The sequence below is a fragment of the Mustelus asterias genome, chromosome 14 (assembly GCF_964213995.1).
Source record: "Mustelus asterias chromosome 14, sMusAst1.hap1.1, whole genome shotgun sequence".
Lineage (NCBI taxonomy): Eukaryota > Metazoa > Chordata > Chondrichthyes > Carcharhiniformes > Triakidae > Mustelus > Mustelus asterias.
This window is the reverse complement of record NC_135814.1, coordinates 85,612,937-85,635,169: the sequence shown is the minus strand read 5'-3', so window position 1 is coordinate 85,635,169 and position 22,233 is coordinate 85,612,937. Positions and strand designations below refer to the sequence as shown.

The following is a 22,233-nucleotide window of genomic DNA, read 5'->3' as shown; positions in this document are numbered from 1 at the left end:
GGATTTACCTGGCTGTCTCCCCAGGTGATCCCTATTGCTAGTAAAATGCCAGCAGGGGTGGGAAGAAGGCTTTAATTGGCCTTTTAAGTGGCTCATTTGGGCTCTAGGCAGGAGTGCCATCTGCTACCTTCTTTGCTGCTGGCAAGATGGCATGGTGGCAAGAAGATGATGGGCATGCCAGCTCTGTCTTCACTTGCTATTTTATACCCCTGCTCCAACTCTGTATGGTGAGGTGTAACATGTGACTGCGAATGGCTTGCTTGGGCCGAAGTGTACGAGCAGTGTTGATGACTGTAAAGCCTGTTTAATTTTGACAAAAGCTTCTCTTTGCAAGTCTCCCCAATATCGCTGATGTTTTTACAATAGCCGGTGTACGGGGGCAAGATTTGTTGATGTGTCCGGCTGGAACCTTCCGTAGTAATTGACCATTCCTAGGAAAGACTTCAGTACTGTCACATTCCTAGGTGCAGGCGCTCTTTTAATAGCTTTCACTTTATCTTCGAGGGATGAAACCCTTTTATATCCACTTTGAAATTGAGGTACGTAATCTCCTCAGCTTGAACGATACATTTCTCATGTCTTAACCGTGTGCCACCTTCCTTAAACCTCTTCAGGATCTCTTCTAGGTTTGCACTATCTTCTTCGGGAGACGCACCTGAAATTAGAACATCATCCAAGTATGCCACTGCTTTGCGGATTCCTTGCAACAGACTCTCTATAGTGTGCTGAAAAATAGCACAGGCTAACGAGACACCAAATGGCAATCTGGTGTACTGATATAAGCCATTGTAACTATATTTATTGTAACTAACCTTCTGGAGTCCCCTTCCAGTTTCAGTTGCTGACAAGCATGGCTTAGTATATTTGATGCCCCCTCCTAACCTAGCATCGAGATCCTCTGCCCTCGGAATGGGGTAACAATCTAGCTGGGCTCTCCTGTTTACTGTTAGTTTGTAGTCCCCGCAGATCCTCACGGTATGGTCTGGTTTCAGGGGACGATGGGCACAGCCCATTCTGAAAACTGTACAGCTTGATGATGCCTAGGCCTTTTCAGCCTTTTCAGTTTGACCTCTAGTTTCTGGTGTGAACTCTGAAAAACCTAGACGTAGCTGACTGGTTCCTGTATGATACAGGTACAGAGGTTGTCCCCACTATCTTTAGTGTCTTTCCAATATAAGTCGTCAGAGTAGCCTCAGAATGGCTAAGACTGAAGGTTTGCAGTCCCTGCTGGAGATGTTTGAATGTTTTTATTATTATTATATTAATAATAATTAACAGTATGATATATCATATTATTAATATAATATTAGCTATGAGGAAAGGTTGAATAAACTGGTTTGTACTGACTGGAACGACGGAGGCTGAGGGGCGACCTGATAGAGGTTTACAAGATTATGAGTGGCATGGACAGAGTGGATAGTCAGATGCTCTTTCCTCGAGTAGAAAAGTCAAGTACTAGGGGACATAGGTTTAAGGTGTGTGGGGAAAAGTTTAGAGGAGAACTGTATGCAGCAAAGGGTGTAACACCACAACTATACAGGTCTACTCCTAACAAAGCCTTGACTCCAACTGCAGCCTCCAGCCATGGCGATGCGTGCCATCGCTCCTGAAGATTTGCATGTTCGCGGGCCTGATCACATGGCCCGCAAAGGATCACCCATTAAAGGGGCCACCCTACCACCAAAACAATCAAGGAAACTCAGGGATTCCACTAATCTGCTGTAGTCTTTAAAGCAGTTGAACCAGGAGCACTCCTCGTCACAATGGATGTCTCGGCACTCTACACCAGCATCCCCCACGATGATGGCATTGCTGCAACGGCCTCAGTGCTCAGCGCCGACAACTGCCAGTTTCCAGATGCAATTTTACATCTCATCCACTTCATCCTGAACCACAATATCTTCACCTTCAACAACCAGTTCTTCATCCAGACACACGGAACAGCCATGGGGACCAAATTCGCACCTCAATATGCCAACATCTTCATGCACAGGTTCGAACAAGACTTCTTCACCGCACAGGACCTTCAACCGATGCTATACACTAGATACATCGATGACATTTTCTTCCTTTGGACTCATGGTGAACAAGCACTGAAACAACTATATGATGACATCAACAAGTTCCATCCCACCATCAGACTCACCATGGACTACTCTCCAGAATCGATTGCATTCTTGGACACACGCATCTCCATTAAGGACGGTCACCTCAGCACCTCACTATATCGCAAGCCCACGGATAACCTCATGATGCTCCACTTATCCAGCTTCCACCCTAAACACATTAAAGAAGCCATCCCCTACGGACAAGCCCTCCGTATACACAGGATCTGCTCGGATGAGGAGGATCGCAACAGACACCTCCAGATGCTGAAAGATGCCCTCATAAGAACAGGATATGGCGCTCGACTCATCGATCAACAGTTCGGACGCGCCACAGTGAAAAACCTCACTGACCTCCTCAGAAGACAAACACGGGACACAGTGGACAGAGTACCCTTCGTCGTCCAGTACTTCCCCGGAGCGGAGAAGCTACGGCATCTCCTCTGGAGCCTTCAACATGTCATTGATGAAGACGAACATCTCGCCAAGGCTATCCCCACACCTCCACCTCTTGCCTTCAAACAACCGCACAACCTCAAACAGACCATTGTCCGCAGCAAACTACCCAGCCTTCAGGAGTACAGTGACCACGACACCACACAACCCTGCCACAGCAACCTCTGCAAGACGTGCCGGATCATCGACACAGATGGCATCATCTCACGTGAGAACACCATCCACCAGGTACACGGTACATACTCTTGCAACTCGGTCAACGTTGTCTACCTGATACACTGCAGGAAAGGATGTCCCGAGGTATGGTACATTGGGGAAACCATGCAGACGCTACGACAACAGATGAATGAACACCGCTCGACAATCACCAGGCAAGACTGTTATCTTCCTGTTGGGGAGCACTTCAGCGGTCACGGGCATTCGGCCTCTGATCTTCGCGTAAGCGTTCTCCAAGGCGGCCTTCACGACACACGACAGCGCAGAGTCGCTGAGCAGAAACTGATAGCCAAATTCTGCACACATGAGGATGGCCTCAACCGGGATCTTGGGTTCATGTCACACTATCTGTAATCCCCACAGCTTGTCTGGACTTGCAGAATCTCACTGGCTGTCCTGTCTGGAGACAATACACATCTCTTTAACCTGTGCTTAATGCTCCCTTCACTCACATTGTTTGTACCTTTAAGGCTTGATTATCTGTAAAGACTGCATTCCAATCATTATTCTGTAAATTGAGTTTGTGTCTCTGTATGCCCTGTTTGTGAGCATTTCTCCACTCCACCTGACGAAGGGGCAGCGCTCCGAAAGCTAGTGGCATTTGCTACCAAATAAACCTGTTGGACTTCAACCTGGTGTTGTTAAACTTCTTACTGTCTTTAAATAATCCAGTGAAAGACTAATCAGATTTTGTTTCTTCAGATGAAAGACGAAGCAACCTCTGATCATACAGTGCAAGGTCAAATAAATAACGAGGCAAAAAGTAATAGAATAATTTAAATAATTTTTGCACATAACTCATGTGCAAAGACATGTTTGGTGGGATTTTCCGGCCACGCTCTCCCCAAGACCGGAAAATCCCACCTGAGGTCAATGGACCTTTACATTGTCCGTGTCCCGCCCGCTACAATTCCTGTGGTGGGCGGGATGGGAAAATTCTGCCCATTAATTTCTATACAAATAATAAGTCTTGTATCTAACACGTCCAAAAGTGTTACATGCAGGAGGTGAAGTGCAATGCAAATGCAATGTAGGTTGCATTTTCACCCATTAGCTGAAAAATCGTGTTCACTAAACGAACAACTCCTAACTGGATAGTGAACCCAACAAATAGAACCCGATTTATTAAAAAAACTCACTTTTTAAAAAAAGCATACTCTCCTGAGGAATGGTAATTAGCCTCTGCTTAACCTTGGGATGTGTCTATTTACAGCACTTTCTACCCAGGGAATATCGAGAAAGTAGAAGGTCAGATTTCTATTCAGTTGGTGGCCTTAAAGGGACAGGAACAATTCTTGATGGGTCCTTGTTTTTAAATGACTGCTTTATAAACTCATTTTAATGGAACGCTGTGGAACATCATGGCTAAACATCAGATGTGCATTTTTTGAGTTGCCAAGTTCATTGCTGTAAATTGGAAAAAAGATTCTTTAATGTGGTTAATATTTGGTAACATATAAATATTTGTTACCAAGACAATTCCTTGTTACGTATTAAGAAAGGTCCATCAAAATGTAGACATTCTCCACCAGTAAACTAAATGGATGTTCTTTCATCTTGCACAGGAAATCAAGGTGGGTCAGTGGCAAAGGCCCTGTTAAAGGACGGTACATTTAAGGTGAGAGCTATCACCAGGAACCCAAGAAAACAAGAAGCTAAAGAACTGAAAGGTCTTGGAGCTGAAATAGTGAAAGCTGATCTGGACAATGAAAAGAGCCTGTTTGATGCGTTGAAAAATGTGTATGGAGTCTTCTTAGTCACTAACTACTGGGAATGTATGGACATTGATAGAGAAGTGCAGCAGGTATGAAGGAAATGTACATCTCCGTGTAATTTTTTAATATATTTTTTGCATACAGGATAGAAAAGAGACAACTGTTAAAAAAAACCCGACAGTAATTAAGGGACTGAAATTTGGTTCCTGTGTCTGGATGATGCAGTGGGCGCAAAAAACCCAGGACTATTCCCAATGTATCTGATTTGTCCTTGTCTTTGCTCTTCCAAGAGGGTGCTAGAGGGTGTTTGTTCTTCTCTATGGCATAAGCCTCTTGACAACACTCATTGGGTTGATTGCCGAAGGTTGTGATATGTTGATCCCTTGGAGCTGGGTCAACTTTTTCAATTCTTCGAAGGTGAACAACATAAGAACATAATAAACAAGAGCAGGTCTATAGCTATGGCCCCATAGGCCTGTTCTGCCAATCAATATAATCACGCCAGGTCATCTACTTTCACCCCACTATCCTGCCTGGTCCCCATATATCTTGGTTTCCTGAGAGATTAAAATTTTATCTACCCTAGCCTTGAATATATTCGATGATCCACAACCCTCAGAGGGAATTACTTGACAAGATTGACAATCTCTGAGTGAAGAAATTCCTCTTCATCTCAATCTTAAATAATCGACCCCTTATCCTAAGACTGCAGTCAAATGTTCTAGATTCCCTAGCAAGGTAGAACAAACTCAAAATTGCCTGCCTTGTCAAACCTCTTCAGAATCTTTATGTTTCAATGGTCACCTCTCCTTCCAAGCTCTAGTGTGTATAGGCTCAATTTACTCAGCCTCTCATCATAGAACAACACTCTCATTCTACTGAACCTTTGCTCTACTGATTCTGAGGCAAGTATATTCTTTCTTACATATGGAGGCCAAAATTGAATACAGTACTGACTCCAAAGTGGTTTCTCAAAACCCCCACTCAACGCTTAGCGCCACTGGGATAGTGTGGCCACCTATACAGTTGGAGGTGATCTTGAGGCCTGTCGTTTGGCACATAGAGGTAACTGTCCCCAGAGAGGCAGAGTGTCCTTGGGCACTGGACCTCAGACATGTTCAGGTAGCTGGAGTGCTGCCTGTAGACTCTTGCTGCAGGATAATGGTGTCTTCTGCTGACCCTTCCGTAGAGTCAATAGAACCATAGAATCCCTACAGTGCAGAAGGAGGCCACTTGGCCCATTGAGTCACCGACTCTCCGAAAGAGCATCTTAACCAGGCCCACCTGCTCCCTGCACTATCCCCATAACCCTGAAACCAAAGTGGTTCCTCAATTTACCATGGCTAATCCACCTTGCACTTCCTGCCATGGTTCCGGGTGACTTTTATCACACCTTGGATTGAAAAACAATTAAAAATGGATGGTCGTGTAGCCCATGTGCCGACCACTTTAATTGTTGGCAGACACACTACTGACTCCCGTGTGTGTCAGCCGACCGTAATATGATGCAACATCACAGTGATATTGGGATGCCCACCCAGCGTTTACTCGTGATTTCACACGAGTTCGGGTCAGCTACATGTTCAAATGCAGCACGTAAAGTTCTGGCCCATGTGTCAGTATTGGCGATTATGTCAAGCTCATTTCTCTCTATTTTTGCTGCTCGTTTGTCTTTCTTATTATGAATGGTACTTATGTTTGGGTGAAGAGCCTCTTTTTAACCACTATTATTTGCATGGGCATTATTTGCTGATGAACTATTAATGTTAAACCCTCTGTCCCTTCCTTGTCCCACTTTGCTTGTCTTTATCCAAATCATTACATTGCTCTATTGCCTCAAATTTTCCCTTTAGATTACTTAATCTCTCCTTCCACCTAACCAGTCCACTCCCCACTTCTCTCCTTTAAATCTAAAGATCACCACAGCTCTATGCCAGGACATTAATTCAAACCGGATTTATTTGGAGCCCATTCCACTGGAACAGCTCACGCTTCCCAGAATGTTGGTACCAATGCCCCATGAATCAAAACTCCTTCCCACAACACTCTTTGGCCCACATGTTTAATTCCCCAGTTTGTTGACTCTGTGATAATGAGCATGTGGCTCAGGTAACAATCCAAAGATTATTATCTTTGAGGTTCTGCATTTTGATTTGGACCCTAACTCCTCAAAATCTTTCAGCCGATCATTATTTCTAGTTTTATCTAGCTCATTAGTTCCTATGTGGACCACAACCACTGGATTCACCCCCTACCACTCTGAGGAGAGTTGGAGCTGGGGCGGCGCACTGGCACAGTTGTTAGCTGTCTCACAGGGCCAGGGACCCTGATTCGATTCCCGGCTTAGGTCACTGTTTGTGTGGAGTTTGCACATTCTCCCCTGGGTGCCCTGGTTTCCTTCCACAGTTCAAAGATGTGTGGGTTAGGTGGATTGGCTATGCTAAATTGCCCCTTAGTGTCAGGGGGACTAGCTAGGGTAAATGCACGGGATTATGGGGATAGGGCTTGGGTGGGATTGTGGTTGGTGCAGACTTGATGGGCCGAATAGCCTCCTTCTGCACTGTAGGATTTCTATGATTCTATTCTATGATTCTATGAGATCTCCATGACCCTGGCACCAGGCAGGCAACACAGCCATTGGAACTCCCAATTGCTGCTGCAGAGAACAGTATCTATTCCCCTAACTATACTGCCCCCTATCACTACCACGTAACCCCTTCACCCATTTGAATGGCATCCTGCACAATGGTGCCAAAGTCAATTTGCTCAACCACCCTTCATTTTCGTCCACACAGGTAGTAAGTACCTTGTACCTGTTGGTCATGATCAAGGGCTCAGGCTCCTCCATCAATACATCTTGGACCCTCTTACCTGACTGAATTGTAGTAACATCCTCCTCTCTCCCACCGTTGACCAACTCTAAAGCCCTGCTTAACCTAAATGTTGTGGCTGCCTCCTGGAACAGAGTGCCCAGGTAACTCTTCTCCTCCCTGGTGCCCCACAATGCTCCCACTCCACCTCAACAACTCTGAGCCGAATCAAGCTGCAGACACTAAACAGCAGGTATGTTTGCCCAGGATTGAGGTGCTGTCTACACATTGCAGTTATGACACACCATCTGTCCTGCCATGGCTGTCTAACCATATTTATCTGGCTAGTTAATTGGTTACTTGCTTAGTAAAGTAATACCAAATAGACCCCTGCAGACACACAACAGCATAAAATAGCTTTTAAAATTGACTTTTTCATGAGGTTATGTAATAACTCCACAGAGGCGAAAGTCCTGTCACCAAATTACTTTATTTACACCATAATCTGTACACAGCCAGCTCTCCAGTTACTCCCTGCTGAATGCAGGCTGGGAGTCTGACACACCTGCTTTAAATAGGGAGCATGAGGCTCCCTGATTTAACCATCAATTAGGACTCATCAGGTATTTCTTTCGACACCAATCAAGTAAACGAACTCAAATTAACTTAGGGACAAAGTAAAAGGGGCGGCTCCCCAAAAGGAAGGGGGGAACAGCCCGAACCAAAATCAAAGTCGAAAGGAAACTTAAAACGTCAAACCAAAAGGTGATTATCGGGGTCGATAATACACCCCAGCCCCTGCGGCGCCCAGCGGTCGCGGAAGGCGTCAACCGCGCCCGTGGACACCGCATGCTCCCTCTCCAGAGACACCTGGCTGCGAATGTAGCCGCGGTAGAGGGGCAGACAGTCAGGATGGACGGCCCCGTCGATCGCCCGCTGCCTGGACCTATTGATGGCGCGTCTCACCAGGCCCAGGAGCAGGTTCACGAGGAGGTCGGCATCCCGACCCGCCCCTCTCCGCACCAGGTGCCCGTAGATCAGGAGCGTGGGACTGAAGTGCAAACAAAACATCAGTAAAAGGTGTTTGAGGAAACCAAAAAGGGTGTGCAGCCTAAAACACAGAACGTAGACATGGTCCACGGACTCCACGAGGCCACAGAAAGGGCAGTCTCGGGAGCCCGTGTACCGGAAAAACCTACGGTTGCACGGCACTGCCGCGTGCAGCACCCTCCACCCCAGGTCCCCAAGATAATTGGGGGAGATCCCTCCGTAGAGGGACCTCCACTGGGGACCTCCGCCGCCCGGCGGCAACAAGGCCCGCCAAGGTGTATCCGGGCGACGGGCGAGGACGCGGTAGTGAAAGGTGTGCAGCAGCAGCCCGTACAGGAAACGCCTCCGCGCGGTGGAAAAGGGCACGGAGGGCATTTCCGCGAGGCGGCACACACAGTGGGGCACCTGACCCGGGGGGGGGAGGTCTAGGCTTCGGGCCAATGTGAAATTCCGTCCGAGCAGGGGAACGCTCGGGCGGGATCCCACCGCACGCCTGCGCTGCCTCTAGACCGCGTGCGCACTCGGGGCCGAGCACGACCGTCCTAAGGTCTCGGATGGCTTTGGCCGCGCGCCAGACGGCCACCCCCGCGCGCTCAGCCAGCACGTGGGGGCTCATCCAGCCCGCTCCTCCGCCATCCAGCACGTCCCCTATCCTGGTCACCCCGGCGTCCACGGCCCTCCTCTCCGCCAGCCACCTGAAGTCGTAAGGCTGGAGGTGCGGATTCCTGAGCAGCGGCTCTCGCACGAGAGCCGCTACTCCTGACGGGGGAGAGCTGCGTCGCGAGGCGACCGTGTTCCAGACCGTGAGGAGGTCCTGGTAAAAGACGGGCAACTCCCGCAGGGAGGTGGGAATATGCCCCAGGTTGATGTGCAGGAGCTGCACGTCGTAATTGAGGTCGTGCAAGTGGCGGAAAAAATACGTCGCCATCGCACGCCATCGTGGAGGAGGCTCGACGTAAAGGTATCGCTGCAGGGTCTGGAGGCGGAAGCTCGCTAGCTGCGTGCGGAGGCACACCAGACCTTGTCCGCCCTCCTCAATCGGGAGATGCAGCACCTCGGCAGCGACCCAGTGCAGTCGGTTGTCCCAGAAAAACCGCACGAGGGTTTTCTGCATATCGGTGACAAAGCCAGGGGAGGGGTCAAAGTGACCAGCCGGTACCACAGCATGGAGGCGACCAGTTGGTTTATGACGAGAACTCGCGCCCTGTCGGACAGCACTCGGAGCAGTCCTGTCCAGCGACCCAGGCGGGCGGAGACTTTGGCCTCCAACTCCCGCCAGTTTGCCGGCCAGGATTCCTCGGCTGGGCAGAGATGGACCCCCAGGTAGAGGAGGTTGGTCCTGCTCCAGGTGAAAGGCCTGAGCTCCTCCGGAAGGGGGTCCGTCTCCCACGGACCGACCAGGAGTCCGGAGCACTTGGCCCAGTTGATCCTGGCGGAGGACGCGGCGGAGTACACCGCCTGGCATTCTCGCATCCTCCGCAGGTCAGCCGGATCCGTGAACACGAGGAGCACGTCGTCAGCGTAAGCAGACAGGACCACCCTGACGTCCGGGCCGCGCAGAGTCAAACCCGACAACCTCCTCCGCAAGAGGCGCAGGAATGGCTCCACGCACATAGAATAAAGTTGGCCGGACAAGGGGCAGCCCTGCCGTACTCCTCTCCCAAAGCGAAGGGGCGCCGTCAGGGACCCGTTAACCTTAATCAGACACTCTGCGGCAGAGTAGAGTAAACGGATCCGGGCGACAAACTGCATCCCGAACCCGAATGCCCGCAAAGTCCCGAGCAAATACTCGTGCTCCACCCTGTCGAACGCCTTCTCCTGATCTAAGGACAAGAAGGCGCTCGACAGACCAGCCCTCTGGGAATGGTGGATCAGGTCCCGGACCAGATGGAGGTTATCGTGAATCGATCGGCCCGGGACCGTGTAGGACTGGTCGGGGTGGATCATGTGGTCCAGCACGGACCCAAGGCGTGAAGCTAAAGCCCTGGCAAAGATTTTATAATCCGTGCTGAGGAGGGAGACTGGGCGCCAGTTTTTAAGGCACCGGAGATCCCCCTTCTTTGGCAGCAGGGCAATGACGGCCCTGCGCCACGAAAGGGGCATCTCCCCGGTGGAGTTGCTCTCCTCCAGGACCCCCGCGTAGTCGCCCCCCAGGACGTCCTAGAACGCCCTGAAGAACTCTACCGTCAGCCCGTCCAGCCCCGGGGCCTTGCCCCGACCGAGGCCATTGAGGGCGCCGGTCAGCTCGGCCACGGCGATGGGGGCCTCGAGCCTGCCGACGCCCTCCGGGCTGACTTGCGGAAGGTCCTCCCACAGAAGTCTGCGGGCATCCTCGCTGGACGGATCCGGAGAGAAGAGGGAGGTGTAATAATCCCGGGCGATGGCCCGGATGCCCTCCGGATCCGAGACGGGGGAACCGTCGTCGGCCAGCAGCGTAAGGAGCTGCTGACGGTTAGCCCGCCCTTTTTCCAGCGAGTAGAAGAAGGGGGAGCCGCGGTCCAGGTCCACCCGGAACTGGAGCCGCGACCTCACGTACGCGCCGCGGGACCCGACCAGTTGCAGGTCCCGCAGCGCGCCCTTCTTCTCCCTGTACTCTAGCCGCAGGGCCGGGTCCGCGTCGGGCTGACTGAGACGTGCCTCCAGGTCGAAGAGCTCCTTCTCCAACTCCTCGAGCCTGGATTTCCGCCTCCTCGTCGACCCCCTCGTGTACTCCTGACAGAAGGTCCGGACGTGAGTCTTGCCCACATCCCACCATAGCCTCAAGGAGGGGAAGCCTCCCCGCTTCCTTCTCCAGCCGGCCCAGAATCGACGGAACGAGTCCAGGAAGCGCTCGTCCTCCAGCAGCGTGTTGTTGAAGTGCCAGTACGCGATTACCCCCGGATGCGAGACGGAGCAAACTCCGCCCACACCAGGTGGTGGTCCGTGCACGGCACCTGCCGTATGGAGGCCGACGGCACGCCGGACACGTGCGCCCTCGAAATGTAAAGGCGGTCGATTCTGGACGCTCCGCCTCCAGGCTTCACGAAACTGAAAGCTCTGGAGCCAGGATGGAGATGTCTCCAGGCGTCCACCAAGTCGTGGGTCCCGAGCAGGTCCCGCAACTTCATCATCGCCGGGGTGTGCAGCCAGAAGCCGGCGCGGTCCCGTGCCTCGAGGGTGCAGTTGAAATCCCCCCCGAGGATGATGCATTCGCCCCCAGCGATGGTGTCGAGGTGAGCGGACACTTTCTCGTAGAAAGTCGTTTGCTGCGGTCCGGCACCCGGGGCGTAGACGTTCAGCAAGTGAATGACCACGCCCCCCACACGGACCGTCAAGTGCAGCAACCGGCCTGGCACCGGCTCCTTGACCCCCAAGATCTCCGGCTGAAAATTCGGGGCCAACAAGATAGCCACCCCGCTAGAAGCGAGCATGAGGTGGCCCATGTAGACCCCCCTCGCCACTCCAGGAGCCATCGGGCTTCGTCTCCCGGAATGGTACGGGTTTCTTGCAGGAAACACACCGCATACTCCCCGTCGCGGAGGACCGAGAAGTTCTGGAACCTGCGGAGTGGCTCGCTGCTGCCGTTGATGTTGAGGCTGGCTATAGTCACCTTCATGTCAGTAGCATTGTGCCACCATCACCACTTATCTAAGTGCGTGGGGGAGCGCTGGCGGAAGACGCGCCAGTCCACTCCCCCGTGAGCCTGTCGAGGAACTCCTGTACCCGATGCCGCTCTTCTTCAGTCAGGTCCGACGCGGCCTGGGAGCAGGCCCGCGTGGACCGGACGTGCAGCGCCAGGTCCGACCAACGGTCGAGGGCCAGTCGGACGCTGTCAGGGCGACCAGAATGGTCATTGATAAAGGCCCTGAGTTCCCCAGAGGAGATGAGGGGCAACTCGGTGAGGGACACGAGGGAGTCCCCCGCCTCGCTCCAGGTGGACCCTGAAACAATCCCCGTGCCCACCACCGAGCAGCTTACCTCCTCTGGGCCGTTGTCCTTCAACTCCGAGTCCCCCGCCGCAGGGCGTACGGTGGGTGGCACGGAGCCGCCAACTAGTCCTAACTCCCCCAGGATCGGCGGAGGAGGGGTTCCCCCCGGGCTTTTCCCCCTGGGTTTGTAGGTCTGTGGGCGACGGCGGCTCAGTCCCCCGCTCTGCCCCAGACGTCTGGGCACCCCCCAAGTCCGGAGAGTCCTCCGGCCCGAGGTCGGGGGACGCCCAGCATCAGAGGTCGGGACAGAGAAGGGGTCCTTCCTCACCACCGTCGCCCAGGGACCCAAACATCGGGGTGCTGCCACAGTCCCCCAGCAGGTCAAGGAAGAACTCCTCCATGGTGCTAAAATGCACCGGGTGGAACGAGACCACGGGGACCCCGCTCCCACCCGGACACGGGGGGCCCCGCTCCCACCCGGACACGGGGGCCCCACTCCCACCCGGACATGGGGGGGCCCCGCTCCCACCCGGACACGGGGGGGCCCCGCTCCCACCCGGACACGGGGGCCCCGCTCCCACCCGGACACGGGGGGGCCCGCTCCCACCCGGACACGGGGGCCCCACTCCCACCCGGACATGGGGGGGCCCCGCTCCCACCCGGACACGGGGGGGCCCCGCTCCCACCCGGACACGGGGGCCCCACTCCCACCCGGACACGGGGGGGCCCCGCTCCCACCCGGACACGGGGGGGCCCCGCTCCCACCCGGACACTGGGGCCCCGCTCCCACCCGGACACGGGGGCCCCGCTCCCACCCGGACACGGGGGGCCCCGCTCCCACCCGGACACGGGGGCCCCGCTCCCACCCGGACACGGGGAGCCCCGCTCCCACCCGGACACGGGGGGGCCCCGCTCCCACCCGGACACGGGGAGCCCCGCTCCCACCCGGACACGGGGGGCCCCGCTCCCACCCGGACACGGGGGGGCCCGCTCCCACCCGGACACGGGGGCCCCGCTCCCACCCGGACACGGGGGCCCCACCCGGACACGGGGGGCCCCGCTCCCACCCGGACACGGGGGCCCCACTCCCACCCGGACACGGGGGCCCCGCTCCCACCCGGACACGGGGAGCTCCACTCCCACCCGGACACGGGGGCCCCGCTCCCACTCGGACACGGGGGACTCCTCTCCCACCCGGACACGGGGGCCCCGCTCCCACCCGGACACGGGGGCCCCACTCCCACCCGGACACGGGGGCCCCACTCCCACCCGGACACGGGGGCCCCACTCCCACCCGGACACGGGGGCCCCACTCCCACCCGGACACGGGGGCCCCACTCCCACCCGGACACGGGGGCCCCACTCCCACCCGGACACGGGGGCCCCACTCCCACCCGGACACTGGGGCCCCACCCGGACACGGGGGCCCCACTCCCACCCGGACACGGGGGCCCCACTCCCACCCGGACACGGGGGCCCCACTCCCACCCGGACACGGGGGCCCCACCCGGACACGGGGGCCCCACCCGGACACGGGGGCCCCACTCCCACCCGGACACGGGGGCCCCACTCCCACCCGGACACGGGGGCCCCACTCCCACCCGGACACTGGGGCCCCGCTCCCACCCGGACACGGGGGCCCCACCCGGACACGGGGGCCCCACCCGGACACGGGGGCCCCACTCCCACCCGGACACGGGGGCCCCGCTCCCACCCGGACACTGGGGCTCCGCTCCCACCCGGACACGGGGGCCCCGCTCCCACCCGGACACTGGGGCCCCGCTCCCACCCGGACACGGGGGCCCCGCTCCCACCCGGACACGGGGAGCTCCGCTTGGGGGACTGCGGCAGCACGTTCTTTTCCTTGCTCTTTGCCTTGCTCCCGACTTGGGGGCAAGGCACGAAGTCGGGTGGGGGCGGGGCAGGAGATGGTGTGAGTTGGGAGAGGGGCGTAGGCGCCACGACCTCTGAGCTAGGGGAGGGGGTGTGGGGAGTCCCACAGGTGTCAAGTTCCCCCTCCCCTGAGGTGTAGCGCCTCTTCCTGAGGGGCAACCCCTTGGCAGGGGATGCCCCTCGCACTCGGCCCCTCTCCTTCCTGCCCTGTCCTTTGGCCTTCCCATTTCCCTCCCCAGGAGCTGTAACATCCGCCGGCTCGGGGTCGCTACCCCCCCACGCCTGGACCCGGGAGCGTGCGCACCTGTGACGCCGGGCCCAGCACAGGACGCAGAGGCGCACACGGGCCCGGTTGATGTTTTCAGAGGGCAGCCATAGGTGGATGCTGTCCCCGAGCCGGCAGCCGGGGTGACTGGGGTGGTGGTGGGGGTTCCGTCCCCCCCCCTTGTTTTTGCCCTTGCCTTTTCCCGGGGTCTTCTGGCCTCACGGAGGCTCCACTTCCCCCCCCCCCCTCCCGCCGGCAGCCAAGGTGGCAGCTGCTGCCGGCGTGGCCTCCCCTTGCGGGGGGCCAGGTGGTACTCGGTTAGAGGGAGAGTGGGCTGAGGCGCCAGCTGCGGCCGCCTTGGATTGGGGGTCGGCGGCCTTGGAGGTGGGGCAGTTCTTCTTAATATGCCCCGCCTCCTTATAGGCATGGCACCGCACACCGTCCGCGGACCAGAAGACCCGATAGGTAGTCCCTTCGAAGGGGACATTAAAGCCCCCTTCCAGGCACTCCTCCCGGACCAGGCGGACATATACCTGGCACCGGAAGGAGTACACGTGCCTGAGGGTCGGGTCACGAAGGCCGAGCGGGACCGGTGCCACCCCGGACCTCACCTCCCCCAGTAGATGGAGGTGGGGGAGGAGGAGCTCCACGGGGATGAAGGGCGGGACGTTCGAGATGACTAATCAATGGGCGGTGGCCTCTAGGGGGTCCACCGCCAAAAACGTCCCGCCCACCGTGAGCCCCTTTTCCAGGGCGAGGTGGGCCGCCCGCTCGGCCTTCAGAAAGAATACGGCCTTGCCGTATATCTTGGAGGCTGCGACAATGGCTGAGGGGCTGACAACCCCAGCCATTGCCCGAACGCACGCCTCGATGGTCATGTCGGGGTGAGCGTAGCACTTTACCCCGAGTTGTTTCGTTAGTAGTCTAAATGGTGGCAGGGCCTTGGGAGCGGCAGGGGCTCTGGCTGCCACCACACCCGCATAGGTGGGCCTAGACGGCCCTGCCACTGGCGATGGTGTCACTGTCGCCATGATGTTAATGGTAGGTGCTACACCCACCCCGAGACTGCCCAGATGTACGGCAGGGCGTATTTGTCTTGAAAAATCCGTGGGGGGTGCAGGGAGTGTTAGGTGAGGTGCCTCTCTGGCCTTTATGTGAGGACAGTAAGAACTTTAACAACACCAGGTTAAAATCCAACAGGTTTATTTGGTAGCAAAAGCCACACAAGCTTTCGGAGCTCCAAGCCCCTTCTTCAGGTGAGTGGGAATTCTGTTCACAAACAGAGCATATAAAGACACAGACTCAATTTACAGAATAACGGTTGGAATGCGAATACTTACAGCTAATCAAGTCTTTTAAGATACAAACAACGTGAGTGGAGAGAGCATCAAGACAGGCTAAAAAGATGTGTATTGTCTCCAGACAAGACAGCCAGTGAAACTCTGCAGGTCCAGGCAAGCTGTGGGGGTTACAAATAGTGTGACATGAACCCAATATCCTGGTTGAGGTCGTCCTCGTGTGTGCGGAACTTGGCTATCAGTTTCTGCTCAGCGACTCTGCGCCGTCGTGTGTTGTGAAGGCCGCCTTGGAGAACGCTTACCCAAATATCAGAGGCCGAATGCCCATTCGACGCTGCAACAACGGATGAATGAACACCGCTCGACAATCACCAGGCAAGACTGTTCTCTTCCTGTTGGGGAGCACTTCAGCGGTCACGGGCATTCGGCCTCTGATCTTCAGCCTTCTAATCTTCAAGCCTGTTGGGCCAGCAATAAAGAAGTCCGGGTGTCTTCACCCCCACCCCTGTAGATGGTAGGGAGCTTCCTGTGGTTCTTGCCTCCCCCCCCCCCCCCCCTTCCTTCCAGGCACGGACCTTGGATAACTGGGGACACCAGCCCAACAACTCAGTCCTTTGATGTTGAGAGTCTTCCTTTGTGGAGAGCTGTCCTCCCTCCTGCAGGCGGAGAGCGTCTCTTTCTCTCTCTCTCTCCCTCTCTCCTCCCAGGGAGAGAGCACCTTCCGATGGTTCCCTGTGCAGGCGGGACGATGGTAACTCCTTCCTGGCCTTCCTTCCTCTGGAAATCCTTGAAGGGAAGCAAATGAGCCCTCACCCAGCCTTCTTCTTTCCAACAGCAGCAGCAGCACCAACAGTCCACTTCTCTGCATCCACACAGCCAGCTCGAACAGTTGCGACCTGCTGAATGCAGGACTCATCAGACAGTTCATACTGTAGCAAGCCAACCTCATTAGCCTGGCTGAAGACATCACAGGTTAGTATGTATTTTCTTTCGGATTTTGGTTTATTGGCACTTCGCCATTATTTGCCTCTTTGGATGAGAAGGTTATTGGTTTCCTTTTGTTTGATATCATCTTTGCTTCTGCACCCTAACATTCAAAACACTTTACTTGGCATAACTTTGTCTTAGGGTTCTAGAGCAATACAGCATGGAAACAGGCCCTTCGGCCCAACCAGTCCATGTCGACTATGGTGTCCTCCCAGTTAGTCCCAATTGCCTGCGTTTATAGTCTTGTCTTGTTCGTCCTCTGGACACCTGAGCACAAAGCAACAACAGAAATTGCCCAACTTCATACTTCCCTGATAACAGGGGTTGCAGCTGCCATCTTAAGAAACTGTACCATACTTTTCTACTTCTACATAGCAAAGGCAAACCTTTGTGTTCCCATTGCATGATATAAATTTCACTGGAAACGTACCAGCTGCATTTATATGAACTAATTCTGAGAAAGGGTCCATTTGCCCAAATAATCAATTTGTCTGTTTCCTCCACTGAAGTTCCCTGGCCAGCTGAGTGGTTTTAGCATTTCCCGTTTTTGTTTCAAATCTTTGGCACCTGCAGAACTCTTGCTGTTTGTTTAGAAAGTGCAAAATGTGCCTTGCTACCAAGTTCTCATGGGGGGGATTTTAGCCCTAACTCATCACAACATGTTCTACACATACAGGACTTGCAGTATGACTGGTGACTTCAAAGAATGGCTTGCTTCCACTGAAATTAGCGTCAAGGAGCATCCGGAACAAGGTAGATGAACTTGGGGCGTGGATTGGTACTTGGGACTACGATGTTGTGGCCATTACGGAGACGTGGGTAGAACAAGGACAGGAATGGTTGTTGGACGTTCCGGGGTATAGATGTTTCACTAAGTGTAGGGAAGCTGGTAAAAGAGGTGGAGGAGTGGCACTGTTAATCAAGGATAGTTTAACGGCTGCGGAAAGGCACTTCGTGGGGGATCTGCACACTGAGGTAATATGGGCTGAAGTTAGAAATAGGAAAGGAGCGGTCACGTTGCTAGGAGTTTACTATAGGCCCCCAAATAGTAATAGAGATGTGGAGGAAGAAATTGCTAAGCAGATTATGGATATGTGTGGGGGTCACAGGGTAATTGTCATGGGGGACTTTAACTTTCCAAATATTGATTGGAACCTTTGTAGGTCAAATAGTTTGGATGGGGCAGTTTTTGTGCAGTGTGTGCGGGAGGGTTTCCTGACACAATATGTGGATGGGCCGACTAGAGGTGAGGCCACATTGGATTTGGTACTGGGAAATGAACCGGGCCAAGTGTTAGATTTGGTTGTGGGAGAGCAATTTGGAGATAGTGACCACAATTCGGTGTCTTTTGTTATTGCAATGGAGAGGGATAGGGCCGTACGGCAGGGCAAGGTTTACAATTGGGGGAGGGGTAATTATGATGCGATTAGGCAAGAATTAGGGGGCATAAGTTGGGAACAGAAACTGTCAGAGAAAGGAACTAATGAAAAGTGGAACTTTTTCAAGGAACAAATACTGGATATCCTTGATAGGTATGTTCCTGTCAGGCAGGGAGGAAATGGCCGAGTGAGGGAACCATGGTTCACGAAAGAGGTGGAATGTCTTGTGAAAAGGAAGAGGGAAGCTTATGTAGGGATGAGGAAACAAGGTTCAGATGGCTCGATTGAGGGTTACAAGTTAGCAAGGAATGAGCTGAAAAAAGGGCTTAGGAGAGCTAGGAGGGGACATGAGAAGTCCTTGGCGGGTCGGATCAAGGAAAACCCCAAGGCTTTTTACTCTTATGTGAGGAATAAAAGAATGACCAGGGTGAGGTTAGGGCCGGTCAAGGACAGTAGTGGGAACTTGTGTATGGAGTCAGTAGAGATAGGCGAGGTGATGAATGAATACTTTTCTTCAGTGTTCACCAAGGAGAGGGGCCATGTTTTTCAGGAAGAGAAGGTGTTACAGGCTAATTGGCTGGAGGAAATAGATGTTCGGAGGGAGGATGTCTTGGCAGTTTTGAATAAACTGAAGGTCGATAAGTCCCCTGGGCCTGATGAAATGTATCCTAGGATTCTGTGGGAGGCAAGGGATGAGATTGCAGAGCCTTTGGCGTTGATCTTTGGGTCCTCGCTGTCCACGGGGATGGTGCCAGAGGACTGGAGAATGGCGAATGTTGTTCCTCTGTTTAAGAAAGGGAATAGAAATGACCCTGGTAATTATAGACCGGTTAGTCTTACTTCGGTGGTTGGTAAATTGATGGAAAGGGTCCTTAGGGATGGGATTTACGACCATTTTGAAAGATGCGGATTAATCCGAGATAGTCAGCACGGATTCGTGAAGGGCAAGTCGTGCCTCACAAATTTGATAGAATTTTTTGAGGAGGTAACTAAGTGTGTTGATGAAGGTAGGGCAGTTGATGTCATATACATGGATTTTAGTAAGGCGTTTGATAAGGTCCCCCATGGTCGGCTTATGATGAAAGTGAGGAGGTGTGGGATAGAGGGAAAGTTGGCCGATTGGATAGGTAACTGGCTGTCTGACCGAAGACAGAGGGTGGTGGTCGATGGAAAATTTTCGGATTGGAGGCAGGTTGCTAGCGGTGTGCCGCAGGGATCAGTGTTTGGTCCTCTGCTCTTTGTGATTTTTATTAATGACTTAGAGGAGGGAGCTGAAGGGTGGATCAGTAAATTTGCTGATGACACCAAGATTGGTGGAGTAGTGGATGAGGTGGAGGGCTGTTGTAGGCTGCAAAGAGACATAGATAGGATGCAAAGCTGGGCTGAAAAATGGCAAATGGAGTTTAACCCTGATAAATGTGAGGTGATTCATTTTGGTAGGACAAATTTAAATGTGGATTACAGGGTCAAAGGTAGGGTTCTGAAGACTGTGGAGGAACAGAGAGATCTTGGGGTCCATATCCACAGATCTCTAAAGGTTGCCACTCAAGTGGATAGAGCTGTGAAGAAGGCCTATAGTGTGTTAGCTTTTATTAACAGGGGGTTGGAGTTTAAGAGCCGTGGGGTTATGCTGCAACTGTACAGGACCTTGGTGAGACCACATTTGGAATATTGTGTGCAGTTCTGGTCACCTCACTATAAGAAGGATGTGGAAGCGCTGGAAAGAGTGCAGAGGAGATTTACCAGGATGCTGCCTGGTTTGGAGGGTAGGTCATATGAGGAAAGGTTGAGGGAGCTAGGGCTGTTCTCTCTGGAGCGGAGGAGGCTGAGGGGAGACTTAATAGAGGTGTATAAAATGATGAAGGGGATAGATAGAGTGAACGTTCAAAGACTATTTCCTCGGGTGGATGGAGCTATTACAAGGGGGCATAACTATAGGGTTCGTGGTGGGAGATACAGGACGGATATCAGAGGTAGGTTCTTTACGCAGAGAGTGGTTGGGGTGTGGAATGGACTGCCTGCAGTGATAGTGGAGTCAGACACTTTAGAAACATTTAAGCGGTTATTGGATAGGCACATGGAGCACACCAGGATGATAGGGAGTGGGATAGCTTGATCTTGGTTTCAGATGAAGGTCGGCACAACATCGTGGGCCGAAGGGCCTGTTCTGTGCTGTACTGTTCTATGTTCTATGTTCTAAAATGCTACTTCCCCTCCCCTAATATTTTTGTTTTGTCGAATTTATCATCTCTGAGCCATGCCCCAGTGTCTGGCTTGAGGTAAATGATTTGCTCCAGGGATTCTGCTGAAATGAACCCATGTGGAAGGAACTATTTATCATTGAATCACCAAATGTGACAGCTCAGAAACAGGACCTTTGGCCTATCATATTTGTGCTTTTGTCTCGGTGGCACAGTGATTTAGCACTGCTGCCTCACAGCTCCAGGGACCCGGGTTCGATTCCGACTTGGGTGACTGTCTATGTGGGTTTCTTCCCGATGCTCCGGTTTCCTGCACTGTAGAGATTCTATGATTCTTTTGGGCAGCATGATGGCACAGTGGTTAGCACTGCTGCCTCAGAGCGCCAGGGACCCGGATTCGATTCCCAGCTTGGGTCACTGTCTGTGCGAAGTCTGAATGTTCTCCTCGCGTCTACGTGGGTTTCCTCTGGGTGCTCCGGTTTCCTTCCACAGTCCGAAAGACGTGCTGGTTAGATACATTGTCCATGCTAAATTCTCCCTCAGTTTACCTGAACAGGCACTGGAGTGTGGCGACTAAGGGATTTTCACAGTAACTTCATTGCAGTGTTAATGTTAGCCTAGTTGTGACACTAATAAATAAACTAAACTAAACTAAAACTCGACATGAGCCATCTAGTCGTCTGCTTGCTCCCAATCCCTTTCAATTTTTCTCTTTTATAAACAGCTATCTAATTCCTGTCTAAAATAATTTATGTACTCAGCTTTAACAATGGATTGTGGCAGAGAATTCCACATTGTAACTTCCTTCTTTGTAAAGAAATTTGTGGCGATGACTGCCTTCCCCCGTTGGCGTGGGAAACTGGTAAATGATGTGCTGCGTGGCTGCGCCTCTGCTATTTGGTGACAGAGTTTTTTATAACTAGCACAGTGTCACCCCGTCACTTTCACAACACTTCTTTAAGTTAAAGATGGTGTGGACTTGGTGCTTCAAAGATCCTGCCAGCTTTGTGTTTTTCTGTAAGATTTCTGCCGAGTACTAGGAATTTGCAGAAATCTAAATCAAGCTTTGTCAGTCCTCTTTAGTTGGGGTCAGGTATCCTATAAAACACAACAGTTGAATTGCCTATATTACAAAAAATGTAGATATAATCCATGGAAAATGAGGCATGGAGCCAAGTTTTAGTTATAACATTGGATTCAACTCTTCAATTATAGTGGTTTGAATCCTGCAATTAGTATGATAGGTTGGGGTCATTTTGGGTTAAACTAAATTAAACAGAAGATCCAAGACAGCTATAAGGCAGTATTCTGATCTCAAGAGAGCACTTTATACAACTGGAACTTACGTGGAACTATCTTGTGCAGTATATGCAGATTGTCATCAGGGAAATCAGCCTTAGAGCTGTGTTAGGAATCTTTTTGGTTAATTGTGCTTTCTTGCTGGAGAGGCTTGTAGGCTTTTAAAGTGATTATTTTCGACTGGTGCAAACAGCTCATTAAAAATGCAATGCGTAGAATAGCTTACTTGTTGAAAATTTATTTTGCTCAAACTATAGTCTCTGCCTAGATATTCTGCTTTATTACTGCACTTCTGAAATTTCTTTCCATCTCTTTTGCAGACTGCCCAGTCTAGAATGCCTCTCCTAATGCCCCTTCCATATTTTGCCTGCACAAGATTAGCATCAAAACCCCTTCGCCTACCACTTACTGAATCTTAAATAATTTAACCAACTGATGTTAAACCTACAAGCTAAGCTATAACTTGCTTTGGATTGTCCCATGAATGCAAGGGGCGGGATTTTCTCACCCCAAGGACTGAAAATCCCGCCCGAGGTCAAAGCACCGTTGGATGGTCCGCTCCCCTGCCCGCTACGATTCCCGTGGCAGGCGGGACGGGCAAATTCCGCCGTTAATTGAATTAAATATTCTTTGATAAGACATTTCTCATCA

The 22,233-nt window shown here is 52.9% G+C and overlaps 1 protein-coding gene across 1 annotated transcript in view; it reads left to right on the top strand.

The window, feature by feature from the left end:
• Positions 1 to 22,233, top strand: part of LOC144503414 (nmrA-like family domain-containing protein 1) — a gene marked incomplete at its 5' end in the record, with an annotated part of 119,909 nt that overhangs the window by 58,899 nt on the left and 38,777 nt on the right. The window contains one exon of the mRNA XM_078227722.1: positions 4,343 to 4,581. Coding sequence (XP_078083848.1) covers positions 4,343 to 4,581 — 239 coding nt within the window. The remainder of the gene's footprint in view (positions 1 to 4,342; positions 4,582 to 22,233) is intronic.